We start from the raw sequence: 13,901 nt of genomic DNA on the forward strand, positions 1-13,901 counted from the left end.
GCCCTTTCTCCAGACGAATACCAGCCACTCTCTAAATAAACATATCCTAAACAACTCTTATGATGTGTTTCGAATGGCATACCTTTCAAGCCGCGGCATTCAGGCACCGCACAGGCTTGTTGAGAGTTGGCAAGTCGATACTTCGGTTATCACTTCGTACCTGAAGAAGTTGTCTTACCGCTAGTGCGATTAGGCTTGCGCGAATATGCCACGAAAGAAAAAACGCCACGCTGTGCAAGTTGCGGATTGCGCCCGATAGTGCCGCAACCGCTGGCTAGTTTCTGCGGCTTGCTGCCATCCGAGCTTTACTACGTCGTATGTATCTGTTGCTCCTGACAGAGGTGAGTATTAACACTGCCGGTCACAAGAAATTGGTCCTGGGCCGGCTATATCTCCAGGAACAAGAAACGACACGGTGTGTGGTATATACTCCTTACAGAGTTACCGTATTAGGTTGCTCTCCGTCTGGATCCCCTTTAATACTGCTTTCGGAGCTCGGTCCTCGGACCTTCCGAAGACCCACCAGTGATGCGAAGTAGTACGTGTCCAAGGACTCGGTAGTTCCGAACGGGGTGCAAAGGAACCAAAATTAACCGATCACGGGTTCGTTTGTGGATCTGATGTATCGCCGAACTCCATGTAAGTACGTCGTATACGGAGCATGCAGGGTAATTTGAATTTGTGCGGAGTACTCGTATTCCGTACGGAGTACTCCGTACTGAGTGTCCAATGATGCTCCGTGCACCCAGCGCCTCTATTAATCCGTTGGCTATGACAATGTGCCTCTACGGAGTGGGGGGTCCATATATCCAAAAAAGAAAAAAAAAAAGAGGTACTCTGCACTCTGTACCGTATGTGAAGATTTTCGGCAGGACACCTCCCCACTTCATACAGCATCGCATCTGCCATACTCTGCTTCGTAGGTCCGCAAACTTTCTTCCGACTACTCATTATTCACGACGTATTTTGTAATCCTAGGGGGGCTGTTTCTTGTTTTGGTGGACACAATCTGTCATTTCTAATGGTGCCGCTACGACTGTCCCTTAACTACTTTCTTCTCGTAAATGCTCCTTTCTCTGAGCACAGTGTGTTCCTAACGTTGGAAACTTGAACTTGCAACTGCCCCGCAGCTCAAACGCCGATCAGTCCCGAACAACGGGCTTTAAGTATACATTGAGCTGTGGTTTGTTCCAGAGAATGTACGAACCCTGGTGTTCCATCCAGTCCAGATTGGGATCGGCCAGTTGTATATCAAAATTGTAAAGAATGCGTGCCAAGATCAGGCGCATCTCAGTATAGGCAAGACTGCAATGTCAGCGTATTATTCAAATCAAGGTCCAGGGAAGAAACGGGGGACATACTTCCGCCCGATGCAGTTACGGGGACCCATCGAAAATGGTTGCATTGCATCGAGATTGTCGTTTACATTTCTGCTGCCTTCGAGGAACCGCTCTGGCTTAAAGGAGTTCGGGTCCTCCCAGTTAACGGGAGAGTAGTTCATAGCCCATTGCCAACAAGCCACGGAAGTCTGTTGTTGTTAGCATGAAAACCCTATCATCTAGCAGATTCGTATATACGTACACCTGCGGAAACAAAGTTTCCAGCAATTGTGGCACCGCCCTTTGGAACGATACGGGGCATACCGAAGGGAACCGGTGGATAGCAGCGAAGTGCTTCATTGAGACACGCAAGCATGTAGCTAAGGCCATTTGCAGATACAAAGTTGATCTCGCTCTCGGACGAGAAGGTCGAGCGCACCTCCGCAGTCAGTCTTTCAAGGGTTTTGGGGTTCTTAAGCAGCAGATAGGTCACGCCGGAAAGGAGTGTGGCTGTGGTCTCTGAACCAGCCAGAACTAAAGTGCTGGCATTGCTTGCAAGGTGCGGGATATCAAGAACCTGCAGCACCAGTTAGTGCAAAGACGCAGATACGTGCCAACTTGCGGGTCGTATCTTACCTGCTTCTCGTTCTTTCCAGGCTTGATCAGGCCGTCAAGAAAGTCTGGACGCTCTACTCCAAGTGCCTTGCGTTTTTGGACTCTGATAATGCTCATTTCCAACGACTTCTTGCGGCCCTCTGCAGCGAAGCCGAAGAAAACCTTTATCAGGAATGTCAGGTACATCATCTTGGTCGCAATAAGCACACTGTTGTTAAGAATCGTCTTGTTAATGGCATCCACCCATGGGTGGTATTTGACATCTTTCAAGCAGTGAAAGGACTCGCCAAAGGCCAGATCGCCAATAATATCAAACGTCGTCCAGTTGTACCAGACCGTCATGTCCAATGCCTGAAGCTTGGGGGTCTTCTCGCTAGCAGCCGCAGCATCGTCACTGTATTCGGTACTGCTCTCGGGCAGATGACAGTTCTCGTACAGCCGCTGGATAAGAAGATCGACATAGCTCTTGATGATGGGTTCTTGTTCGCGCATAGCCCGCTCGCTGAAGCCGTGAGATAGCTTTTTGCGCAATATTGCGTGATTCCCGCGCTTCTCCGTAATGATAGACAGCGGGATGCGAGGCGTGACATAAAAGGTCTCAGACTTGGCCATTTCCTCTGTGCCAATGTATGAGCCCGTCCGGTGGCCATAAATATCCTTCCAGGCCTCGGGGTCGATAAAGGCGAGCTGGTCTGGTGCAATGCGAACCACTGGGCCGTATTTTTCGTGCCAGGCAAGTACGTGTCGAGGCAGAAAGCCACCCATCAAGTTGTAAACATAGCCCAAACGAGTGGCTCGGTGTAGCAACGGACCAGGGTATTTGCGCAGAGGATGAAGAAAGAGGTTGTAGAAAACGTTCCCGACAAAAAGGAATACAGTCTGGGTCAAAGATTTTAGTAGAATGAAGCATTAGCAGCTTGGAGTTTCTTTTTACCACTCCGATTGTGGCACAAGCCACAGTGACAGCGTTGTAATCTAGAGTCTTCATCTTTAGTGAGGGCAAGATGGAAATCTTCGTTGAGGAGCATAAGAGCCAAAGTCAGTACTGGCCCTCTTCCTCTCCTTATATATCCGTCTTGCACCCATTCCTTAGAAGGGGTGGCGTACGGAATAAAGGAGTAAACAGTGGCATCCCGGAGAACCCGGACCCCGGCCTAGTTTATGAAAGTGACACCGTGCAGGAGGGGGAGAAGGCGGGAGGGTAGCAAATGCGATAGGCGCAGCCCGAATCTACTACGGGAAGAGGCAAATGTAACGTTTGAATCTGCAGACAGGGATGGCGAATCAAAGGACGTACAGACAATTGCAACAGTACGTTGTACGGAGTAGGACGACCCATCATCGGGAATGGATCCACGGCGGGAGGAAAAGGCCGAACAGCGAGCTACGACATGGGCACTGAGTACCAGAGGACGTCGTATTCCGCTAGTCCTGCAGTCTACAACACTGTCTCGCATCGTGATGACTCCAGAATAAGTGTATCTTGGTCACGTTGCCGTTTTTACAAAGCCACCGACGGCTGCGAGCTCTACGAGAAGGGGGGGGGAATAAGATTTCCTACATATTGTACTTTGGTTTTCAAGGCGAGCCCTTCGACGTCGGATACCATTGAACCTAAGACCGTCAAGCTGGAGGAAAGGCATGACTTATAATCCGTTGTTATTTAGCCCGGGTAAAGTAAAGTCGCTATCTGCCGCCCCGCCAGAAGTGCGGACCGCTAGCTGGGAAGTAAGACAGATTTGGTTATGCAAGCCGCCAAAAACCAGTCATAGGGGGTCTGTAACAATGGGCGTGAGCTCGCGCAGCGAATCAAAGAGCGCACAATGACAAAAAGCAGTTGATCATCAGCAAGGTTTTACTGCGGGAGAAAATGCCGAAAAGCGAACCTACGGGAGCTAATCCCGTTTCATCCGGTGCGGGGAGACGGCGCTGAATCAAGCACTCGCCACATGCTACAGGAAATAACAGGGAAGAGACGGGAAGACGCGTCACAAAATCCTCCTGTTAAGCAGGCCACCCCAGAGGGACTGTAGCAATTACGACGTCTGGCATTTAGTTCTCGGAGGCTCCGAGTCTTGGCTATTGTCTTCTCCTGTGTTCTGTGTGGGGCACTTTTTCTATCTACGGAGTACGAGTACATACTTTGTATGGCCCGCTCAACGATGTTACTCAGTATTACAAGTACGGTGGAGCACGTGGTATTGTACGCCTTCGCGCCCCTAATCAATTTCCGACTTCTGCGTAGGAGGTCACCATATCCAGTACTCCGTATAACAGAGAACTAGGGAACTTGCAAAGATTAAGTTTCGGCCGTGTACAATTACATATCGCAACTGATTATTCGTAGCCAATAGTTTAACGTATTTTATTCTCGGTAAAGTCCGCCCAGCGTTGTTGTTCTCGGGGCTATCTTCGCCTCTTGGTTTTATGTGGGCCAGCTGACCTTCTGGTACAACTTGTATCTGGACACCCATTGATGAAGTGAAATTTGGCTTTTTGATAGAGACGTATGAATTCGAGGACGGATGAGGAGAGCCATTGTATCAGTCCGGAGTTAGTTTAACATCGGTTCGGACTTAGAGGCCGCTAACACCGGTCTTACAGACATATCACCAGATCATCAGCTGCGCACAATCGGCCGGATATCTTTCTAGGCTTGCCCTAAAACGCCTCGAAATGACCGTGAATCAACTGAGACACTAGCATGGCTGCGCCGACACAACACCGCTCCACCACTCCAGACCGGCCTCTAACCTAGCTCATAACAGGCTGCTCTTCAGGCCTGGGCTTAGCACTGACACGAGAGGTCCTGGCCCGTGGTCACCATGTCATTGCTACGTTGCGGAACCCAGAAAAGACGGCTGACCTGGTGCGTGAGATCGAACAGTACGGAGTAGAAAGCAGCAACGGAAGTGATCAAGGGAAGAGCCAGTGGCGGGCTCTAGATGTTGATGATCTGAATTCTGCCCAAAACCTGGTGCGGCGTCTTGCGGCGTCTTGAAAAGGACGAGGGAATCGTCATTGATGTGCTCGTCAACAATTCCGGATTTGCCGTGCTGCAGACGATTGAGCAGGTGACCGAGGCCGAGGTGCGTGCCGAGACGGAGACGCTCTACTTTGGGCCGCTGCGGCTGGTGCAAGCGATTTTGCCACAGATGAGACGACAGCGCTTTGGTGTTATCATCTATATCAGCTCGGGTGCAGGATTGGAGGCGCGGCCATCCATGGGTATCTACGGGGCTGCCAAAGCTGCAGGTGACGGTGAGTGGATACATTTTGTGTTTTTGTCTTTGTCTTCGAATTTCGCTAACAATCAGCCATGACGAAAACACTGGCAAAGGAGGTCGCACCCTTCAATGTGCGTGCCCTCTACGTCTCCCTGGGCGGCTTCCGCACCAATATGGGCAATTCCACCCACACTGGATCGCAGCCACTTGAGGGGGATTATGCTGGTGGTGAGGCTGACCAGACAATCCGCTTTATGGCCAGCGGCGCTTTCCAGGGCCGTGGCGACCCTACTAAGGTGGCCAAGGCCATATTTGACGTAGCAACTGCCCAGGGCGTGGGACGTGGTCACGAGAACGCAACGCTGCTACCGTTGGGCAGCGATGTGGACGTCCGCATCGGCGAGGTGCGGAAGAAGCTCGACGATGCTCTGACTGTGTTTGGGGATGTCTGCAACAGCGTGCAAGTGGATGACTAAGATAGAATTGGGAAGAGACTCCGGATATTATTTTTGACAAGCACGAGGGTTATATTATACCCTCGCCCAGTAAACAATGAGATGGACAACTTATCAGTTGAACCTGCTTACGTGTTAGGGGCGGATTGTCGTAGTCCGCAACATACCGCCGACAGATTGCCACTTTTTTTTAACATCTTGTCTAGCACATCTGGCGTCATCTCTAGACAGGCTCAAGCTGACGACTCGTGGTAGGGACGCTGGCCCTGTGCTTATGACTCGGTAATCTTGACCGTATTTACCTTTGGGCAACCAACTCTGAGATTCATGCTCGCAATTCAAACGCACCGACCTGATAGATAGTCGTCTCTAATGAGATTACCCTCTCCTAAGGTGGCCTGGTTATACATCTCCACGGCCGGACATCGTATCTGTATGCTGGTATTAGGTCTGGATAGTTGTCGCTGAAGTCAGATGAAGTAATGCACTGCGGAAGCCCGAGCAGTACGCGATACAAATTGGGCGAACCCCAACTCTTCGGCAACACACCGAAGCACCTTTATAATATATTCCAAACCCCCTAGCAACCTTTGGATCCACTTAACGACGTAGAAATACCTCGTTTTGTGGGTTCCCCACGAAGTCGGCTACGTATCACGAAATAGTTGACAGATCTTCAGGCCATTAGAACTGGTGTAACTAGTCTGCATGGGTGTCCGGATGTGCCGCTCGGGCCTTCTGTGGAAACAATGGTAGTTACACTACGGAGTACGGAGTACCAAATGGACAATACAACATCGGCAATTCATGGCAAAGAGGACATTACCGATATGGGCTAGTTCAGTGGGTAGTGGAGTGTAGCTCTACCTCTCCACTTACGATATATATATATATAGTACGTCCCCGTCTGGTTTTTACAACGGAGCTCTTTCTTTTCCTTTTCGATATAATTTGCATAGAGTATAAAAGTGTGGCATCGACGACACACTGCATTGATTATGGCACAGTACAACATCCAAAGCGAGAGCAAATGCATCTTTGAGACACTGCTCCAAGATGAGACACTAGCCCTGCCGAGCTCATTTGTCGAGGCTGCAAGAAAAGTCACCTTTGTCGGAGACGACCCGAAACCGTTTATCCCAACGCCATGCAAGATCACCGAGTCGTCCTCTTCTCTTACCGCGTTAGTTGCTGCTGCGGCAAGTGCCGTGGCTAGAGATCGGTATGGCATCGACTACCAGGAAATCGAAGTCAACACGTGAGTAGCATCAGCTTGGGGCTTTTTTTTTCCGGTAAACAAAACAAAATAAGTTGCTGATCAGATGCAGAGATCTTGCCACTCTGTTTCTCGAGTCCGTCCTCCTGCCTACCGTTAACGGTGAATCCTTCCTGCAGAACCCGACACTGCAAGCAGAATTCAAGAAGGGTGATCTGTACGAGATAAACAAGCCTATCCACATGGAGGCCACCAACGTCTACAAAACTAGTGATGGCCGCTACTACCACCTGCATGGTTCCTTGAATGCTGCTGCGACTATGAAGATGATTGGTGTTGAGGAACAAGACGTGACACGTGACGAGGCTATTCAGATCTATACGAACAAGGTGGCACAGTTTAATTCTGAATACCTGGAACAGACAGCAAATGAGGTATATAAGGAGGCTGGCGTCACCTGTCTTACGCCCGAAGAGTTTTTTGCGTCAGAGCAAGGGAAGATTATGAGTGCCGAACCTTTGTGGACTACACGGGCTATTCTGGCACCAAAGACCTCGTGGCCGGATCTGCCGGACAAAGACGTCGACCGGAAGTTCAAGCCGCTCGCAGGCATACGTGTGATTGATTTTTCACGCGTTGTGGCTGCTCCCGTCATCTCTAAGCTCCTGGCTCTACTTGGGGCTGACGTGATCAAGGTCACAAGCAGCGGCCTGCCCGACATATCTATTTTGTGGATGGACCTCAGCACTGGGAAACGCGATGCCAACATCGACCTCAAGACAGAAGAGGGAAAAAATACTTTTGCCTCATTAGTGGCAGGTGCAGATGTCCTTATTGATGGGTATCGCCCTAATGCGCTGGCACGACAAGGCTTTGACTCGGCAAGCCTGCGCAAGATCAATAGCAAGCTCATTTACGTGCGCGAGAACTGCTACGGATTTAAAGGCCCACTGGCCCATAGATCCGGCTGGCAACAGATCAGCGACTGCTTAGTCGGCATCTCGTGGCTGCAGGGCCGCTTTCTAGGGCTCGACGAGCCGGTTGTGCCTCTCTTGCGTAAGTCTCAGGCTAGAGCAACCAAGATGCCCATCATTACATATGCTAATAGCACAGCAAACTCGGACTACCAGGTTGGCCTCATCGGCACCATTGCCGTCCTCAAGGCACTGTTGGAGCGTACCAAAAGCGACCAGACGTTTGATATTGATGTCAGCCTGACCCAGTACAATATCTGGTACTACAGACTCGGACAGTATGACAAGGAACAGGCAAGAGAACTGTTGGCTCGTAACGAGGGCTTTCATGCACGGCACTATGACGAGATGCAGACGCTGCTTCAGAAAACGCTGCAGGCGATGCAAAAGGCCCGGCCAGATTTATTCAACCGGCCAGATCTTTACTGGAAAATGTCCGGCAAAGAATGGGGACTCGACGACGACATCCTAATCCTAGCCCCAGCCTTCAAGTTTGACAAGACGCAACTTGAATACACGGTCCCGTCTGGGTCAAAAGGACGGTCAAAAGCCGAGTGGTAATGACAAAGGTGATTTCGCACATAGTTCTCGCATGAAAACCAGACCTGGTAATTTGTCAATAAGACGACAGATTTTGCCATCAATTTAAAATGAATTGCAATGTGATTGTACATTTCTCGAACGACTTCCACCTAAAAGTCCCCGTTTGGGTGAATGAGCACTTTGGTGTAGCCATCGATGCGCTTCGCAAACTTGTGATACGCATCTGCGGCGTCGTTGATTGAAATCTCATGGGAAACCACAAAACTAGGCTTTGCTTTGCCGGAAATGATCAGATCTCGGAGGTAACGGTTGTAAGACTTGACATTGCACTGTCCTGTGCCAATAGTGAGGCCCTGTAGGTGATGTAGTCAGCAAGCCGCAGCTCCATCAATATGTCTGCCACCTTACTTGCCTTTTCAAAGAGTTTGCCGAAGCTGATGCTAAGCATTCCGTTGCGCGTTGCAGCATCGGCAGCACCAGGATCACTGTGACAATGTTAACAATGATTCGGTTACCGGCTGCCGAGTGTTCGACGCTTACCTCGGGACATAGAGTCCTGGAATGCCCAAGCCGCCACAGGGACGCGTGACGCTGATCATGTTCTCGAGAACGATGTTGGCCTGTTCGCCAGAACCCGATCTGTTGCTGGCCTGATAGCCAACAGCATCGACACAGCGGTCCACCAGCCCGCCGTTGGCTTTTGTGATCTGCTCGACAGGATCTCCCTTGGAGAAGTCGATCGCGGTGCAGCCGATCTTGGTCGCAGCCTGGAGGCGCTCCGGGACGCGGTCCACAACATAGACGCGGCTTGCTCCACGCAGGACTGCCGAGTATGCAGCCATGAGGCCGACCGGCCCAGCACCGAACACAGCGATGCTCTCACCAGACCGGAAGCCGGAAATTTCGACGCCGTGCCAGCCTGTACATGTCAGATATATCGCTGAACGATAGCATGGAATGGCCTACCGGTAGGGAAAATATCTGCTAGGAGGATAAAGTCCGCCTCAAACTCTTTACCAGCAGGAAGCTGCAACGCATTGAAGTCGGCGTAGGGGACCCGAAGATATTGCGCCTGGCCTTCACAATTGTTTCGTCAGCTACTGTTGCGATATTGTACTCAGAGTGATAGTGCATTGCTGATTTACCTCCGCGATATGGTCCCATAGAAACATAGCCTGTGAATGTTCTTTATTAGCATGTCATTTCTCTCTTTCTCTTTTACAGCAGCCTCTGCTGAAACAGGCTAGAACAACTCACCGTAAGCACCGCCAGCGAACCCAGGATTCACTCCTGTACAGAACGCTGTCTTTCCCTCTTCGCAGTTTCGGCATCGTCCGTCAGCAACGTTAAAAGGCAACACAATCCGGTCACCCTTCTTGAGCAGAGAGACGCCATCTCCGACTTCCTGGACAATGCCCATGTTCTCATGCCCTTTTTCACACGGGTCAGTTATCTGTTGTATTATATGAAGAACAAGGACAGCCTTACCGAAAGTGATTCCGGGCTTAGCAGCTGTTCGCCCCTCATACATACTGAGTAGAAAAATGTTAGCAGACTATCATATCATCTCGCACAGGTGGCTCTGGTCCGTACTGAAGGTCGGAGCCACAGATGGCTGACTAATTAGTAGATGTAACGTCAGCAAACCCTCTGACATCCTCATTCCAGGTGAGGGAAGCAGCAGACTCACCGTCGTGATCTTTACAATAACATCATCAGGGTGTTCAATTTTGGGCAATTCCACATCCTCAACGCGGACTTCGTTAGGGCCAACATAGTTGACAGCTTTCATCTTCGAGGCTGCCATTTTTATGAGATTGTGTCAGTGTCATGAAATGCACGGAGAACTTGACAGCAGACATATCTGTCAACCATGTACGGGGTTTAACGTGTATTATACAGTCGAAAGAGGGGGTATACTTGACGTCATGTAATGGAAGCGGGGCTCGCACTTTACTATAATTGGAAAGCTGCCCCACTACTTAGCGAACGGAAAGGAACTACGGAATACTCCGTAAGACGCCCCACTGCTCCACTTCCCCGCTCAGTTCATGAGTGCTTCGGCTGTTTAGAACGGCTCCGTCAACGGACGGCCTAGAAATGAAAGCCTACAATCCACTGCCTAAGCTTCCTAGGTCTCATGCCCACCTATTAGTTCTTTATATCGTGGTGCCAGAAGCGATCAACGCGTCTTTGCTGAATGACGTGTAAAGTAATGCAACAAGAAGGCGGATGTAAGTCCGTAGAGATGAAAACAGCCGTAGACATAGGCTGAACCACAGCAGCCGGACCTCGCAAGCTCGGTACGTGTCCCACCATTAGTGCCATGGTCCCGCCAGCTTATACTCCAGACGCCGAAAAATGTCCGTGTAACTTAGCTAAAGTAGGATAATACGAATTACATAAAGAAAACAAAAGTGCCGCTGCTTTTGAGTACCTCGGATGCTTATCATAAATCTATCATAGAACTGGCTGGACCCATGCCTCTGGCTGGACCCATGACTCGCTACTCCAGGTAGTCGCCACCCGTTTCCTTGAATATGCGCTGATATTCGGGCACAAATTGCATATACATGGCCTCGGGCGTGCCAGTGCCGTCCTTGGTGTAGCGACACTCCGCCTCACCAATCAAAGTCTTGCTCAAGCCCGATACGGCCTGGCCGGCGGTGCCAGGGGCAACAGCAGCCTCGACGAGGAGCTGTGCCTGACACGCTCGCTCCATGGCAATAAAAAAGGCCGCCGCCTCGGCCACAGTTCCTCCGCACGTCAGCAGACCGTGGTTCTGCAGGATCAAGCTGCGATTTCTCGGTCCCAACGCCGCCGCCAAGCGCACGCCCTCCTCAGCCGCATAGACGACCCCGCCGAAGCCGGCATATACAGACAGATCGTCGTAGAACATGCAGCTGTCCTGGTTGAGCATGTCGAGGGGGCGACCAAACGTGGACCAGGCACGGCCAAACGGGCTATGCACGTGACAGGCGGCGTGAATGTCGGGACGCGCAGCATGGATGGCACTGTGGATGATGAAGCCGGCTGTGTTGACCACCTTGTTCTTGGCGCCGCCGACGCGGCGACCCTCACCGTCTACGCGCACCATGTCTGACACCCGGAGGCAGCCAAAGTGCTCTGCGTAGGGGTTGATCCAGAACGTGTCTGGCTCAACAGGGTCACGCAGGCTGATGTGGCCGCTGGCGCCATCGGCGAATCCGAGCCGGTCAAAGATGCGGAAGGCCCCCGCCATCTGTTCGAGCTGCCACCGGCGATGTTCCTCTGGGGTCGCCGGAAACGGGATGGTGTGGATTCGCTTGGCCTTGCCACCTTCCGGGGCCGTATTGAGGACATTGTGCGCAGGCAGTGTCAACGCTGTCTCGGTCATCGTATCGGTCATCACTGTCGACAATATCGCTTTTCTCTTATCCAATCTCTCGACGAGGAAGTCAGATAGCGGGTGTCCGAAGAAGCCTTTGTGGGTTAATCTTCTAGCCTATCACAAGAGAAACCATAGTGGGCCCGGTAAATGGGTCTGATGCCGGTACCGCTGAACCCTCCTATTACCAGCGCAGACTCTTCCTCAGACGTTTTTTTGGGCTCTGCTTGTAGATAGACATCAGGAAGATTGACGAAGTGATGTATTTGCTATGATGGAACTAAATAAAGACAGACGATGTGTAGGGTACAGCGATCCCTCACTCTCCCTTACAATTCGTATCTGAACTCTTTGTTCTCCAGGTCAGTTAGGTCAAAGAACTCGTGGTTTTGCTCGATGATGTAGCCATCGCCTAGAGCAGCCTTCTCGGCATCACGCTTCATGTTGCGCCGGTCCAGAACCCAGCGCATAACGAAGAGGTCGACGGTGATGAGAAAGTAGAGGATGCAGATGGCGATCTTGGCGGGTAGGTAGCGGGGAGCATCCTTGGCCTGGAAGGTATGAGGCGAGATGATGTTGCCGACTGTATAGGCGATAGTGCCAATGGTGGCAACGGTGACCTTTTTGGTGGAGCCGGCTACGTTGGAGGCCTGGAGGCCGAGGATGGTGGTCCAGCCGATGGGGATGCCGCCAGACATGTAGTAGCCGATGAGGGCAGCGACCTTGTCGGTCGTGGCCATAAGGATGGCACCGGCAATGGCAGGGATATGGCCGGCGACGCAAAAGTAGATGCGCTGGCGGGTCTTCATGCCGGCGTAGGTGAGGCCGACGAGAAAGACGATCTCCCAGGCACCGAGGGGCGTGACGAGGAGCAACGACTTGCGGCTGGAGTAGCCCATACCGGTAACGAGGATGTTTCCGAAGCTGGTAGCGATGGAGTTGGGGATGTTGGCAGCAAAGACCCAGAAGGCGTACAGCCAAGTCATGCTGTCGGTGAGGGCCTCGCGCAGCTGCGGCCACTTGAAGGTCTGGGAGCCGATACCCTGCTCGTTGTGGCGGATCCGTTCGAGATGCTGAGCCGTCTCGTCGCGGGAGAAGAAGCTGCGGAGGGAGGAGGAGGTCGGATGCGCGGTCGAGGCTGCGGCGGGCGAGTCCGGAAAGACGAACCAGAAGAGAAGGCCGACGAGAGCGGTCAGCAGGCCGAGGACGAGAAAGATGACCTGCCACCCACGCAGCTTTGCGGCCGGGTCGCTGCCCACGTGCACAGCCACGCCGTAGGCAAAGAAGCCGCCAAACATCTGGGCCGCGCCGCAGACGCTGAACCAGATGCCCACCCGGAAGGCCTGCTCCTCTTTGGTGTACCACTGGGTCGTGAAGAGCACCCAGGCTGGCACGATGGCCGCCTCCAGCGCGCCCAAGAAGAAGCGGCAGACCAGCAGGCCGGCATAGTTTGTGCAAGCCGCCAGGCAAGCCAGCGTTACCCCCCAGAGCGTCACGTTGACTGACACGTACTTGGCCAGCGGGAAGAGCTGCAGCAGTCGGATCGTCGGGAACTCAAACGCCAGCTGCCCGAAGAAGAAGATGGATGCTACCCAGTTGAAGTCGTCGCCGTGCAGGCCCGTCGACTGCTTGATGCCCGTCACGCTCGCGTAGCTGATCGCTGTCTTGTCAATGTACTGCAGAAAGTATACGATGCAGATCAGCGGCATGATGTGCCGGTCAATCTTGCGCACCAGTCGCGCGTGGCGCTCTGCGTCCAGCGGCTGCACCAGGCCGCCCGTCTCGTTCAGCAGCTTCAGTGCTGCGTCTGCATTGGGACGTGCATAGCCGTTCTGCTGGCCGGCTGTCGTGTGCTTTTTCTGGGCGTCGTCTGTGGGAATCGTTTTCTCGAGGTCAACCATTGTGTTTGGCTACCCGGCTTTGCTACTATTCTTTGTCTATCTTGACAGCCTGACAGGACCGTAGGTCAAAACCAGCAGACTTGCCCATCTTTGTTATCGCCAGACATCCAAATGATGTCTCAAGGGGTGCAAAGCACGCCATAGCTTACACAATGTTTGGTTGGAGAAGATGATAAGGAAAATCCCCTCAGCCTGGATTACTTCCAACAGACATCTACACCAGAAAGGCATTTGGCTGGCCAATGATAGCCAAGGTCCAATTGGCCATTCACCGCGACTTGTTG

General features: G+C 52.1%; 6 protein-coding genes across 6 annotated transcripts; 2 read left to right on the top strand and 4 right to left on the bottom strand.

Annotated features, from left to right (window-relative positions):
• Positions 1–1,142: 1,142 nt before the first annotated feature.
• On the bottom strand, positions 1,143–2,922 carry CMQ_1732 (cytochrome p450 monooxygenase; the record flags this gene model as incomplete). The annotated part of the gene is made up of 5 exons (XM_014318811.1): positions 1,143–1,305; positions 1,362–1,528; positions 1,582–1,896; positions 1,956–2,813; positions 2,869–2,922. 5 exons carry the CDS (start codon positions 2,920–2,922, stop codon positions 1,143–1,145), a joined length of 1,557 nt encoding a protein of 518 aa, XP_014174286.1.
• Positions 2,923–4,610: 1,688 nt separating this feature from the next.
• CMQ_1061 (short chain dehydrogenase reductase) lies at positions 4,611–5,637 on the top strand (the record flags this gene model as incomplete). The annotated part of the gene is made up of 4 exons (XM_014318140.1): positions 4,611–4,616; positions 4,693–4,803; positions 4,940–5,195; positions 5,252–5,637. The coding sequence occupies 4 exons, from the start codon at positions 4,611–4,613 to the stop codon at positions 5,635–5,637; spliced, it is 759 nt and encodes a 252-aa protein (XP_014173615.1).
• A 977-nt stretch (positions 5,638–6,614) lies between these two features.
• CMQ_1467 (caib baif family enzyme) lies at positions 6,615–8,367 on the top strand (the record flags this gene model as incomplete). Its single annotated transcript, XM_014318546.1, has 3 exons — positions 6,615–6,874; positions 6,945–7,888; positions 7,946–8,367. The coding sequence occupies 3 exons, from the start codon at positions 6,615–6,617 to the stop codon at positions 8,365–8,367; spliced, it is 1,626 nt and encodes a 541-aa protein (XP_014174021.1).
• Positions 8,368–8,498: 131 nt separating this feature from the next.
• CMQ_774 (alcohol dehydrogenase) lies at positions 8,499–10,156 on the bottom strand (the record flags this gene model as incomplete). The annotated part of the gene is made up of 9 exons (XM_014317853.1): positions 8,499–8,702; positions 8,753–8,834; positions 8,890–9,268; positions 9,316–9,426; positions 9,495–9,524; positions 9,607–9,780; positions 9,838–9,881; positions 9,943–9,968; positions 10,040–10,156. 9 exons carry the CDS (start codon positions 10,154–10,156, stop codon positions 8,499–8,501), a joined length of 1,167 nt encoding a protein of 388 aa, XP_014173328.1.
• Positions 10,157–10,855: 699 nt separating this feature from the next.
• CMQ_1560 (class 2 aldolase adducin domain containing protein) lies at positions 10,856–11,737 on the bottom strand (the record flags this gene model as incomplete). Its single annotated transcript, XM_014318639.1, has 1 exon — positions 10,856–11,737. One exon carries the CDS (start codon positions 11,735–11,737, stop codon positions 10,856–10,858), a length of 882 nt encoding a protein of 293 aa, XP_014174114.1.
• A 308-nt stretch (positions 11,738–12,045) lies between these two features.
• On the bottom strand, positions 12,046–13,617 carry CMQ_1571 (major facilitator superfamily transporter allantoate; the record flags this gene model as incomplete). The annotated part of the gene is made up of 1 exon (XM_014318650.1): positions 12,046–13,617. One exon carries the CDS (start codon positions 13,615–13,617, stop codon positions 12,046–12,048), a length of 1,572 nt encoding a protein of 523 aa, XP_014174125.1.
• Between the last annotated feature and the right edge of the window lie 284 nt (positions 13,618–13,901).

The sequence above is a fragment of the Grosmannia clavigera genome (assembly GCF_000143105.1).
Source record: "Grosmannia clavigera kw1407 unplaced genomic scaffold GCSC_140, whole genome shotgun sequence".
Lineage (NCBI taxonomy): Eukaryota > Fungi > Ascomycota > Sordariomycetes > Ophiostomatales > Ophiostomataceae > Leptographium > Leptographium clavigerum.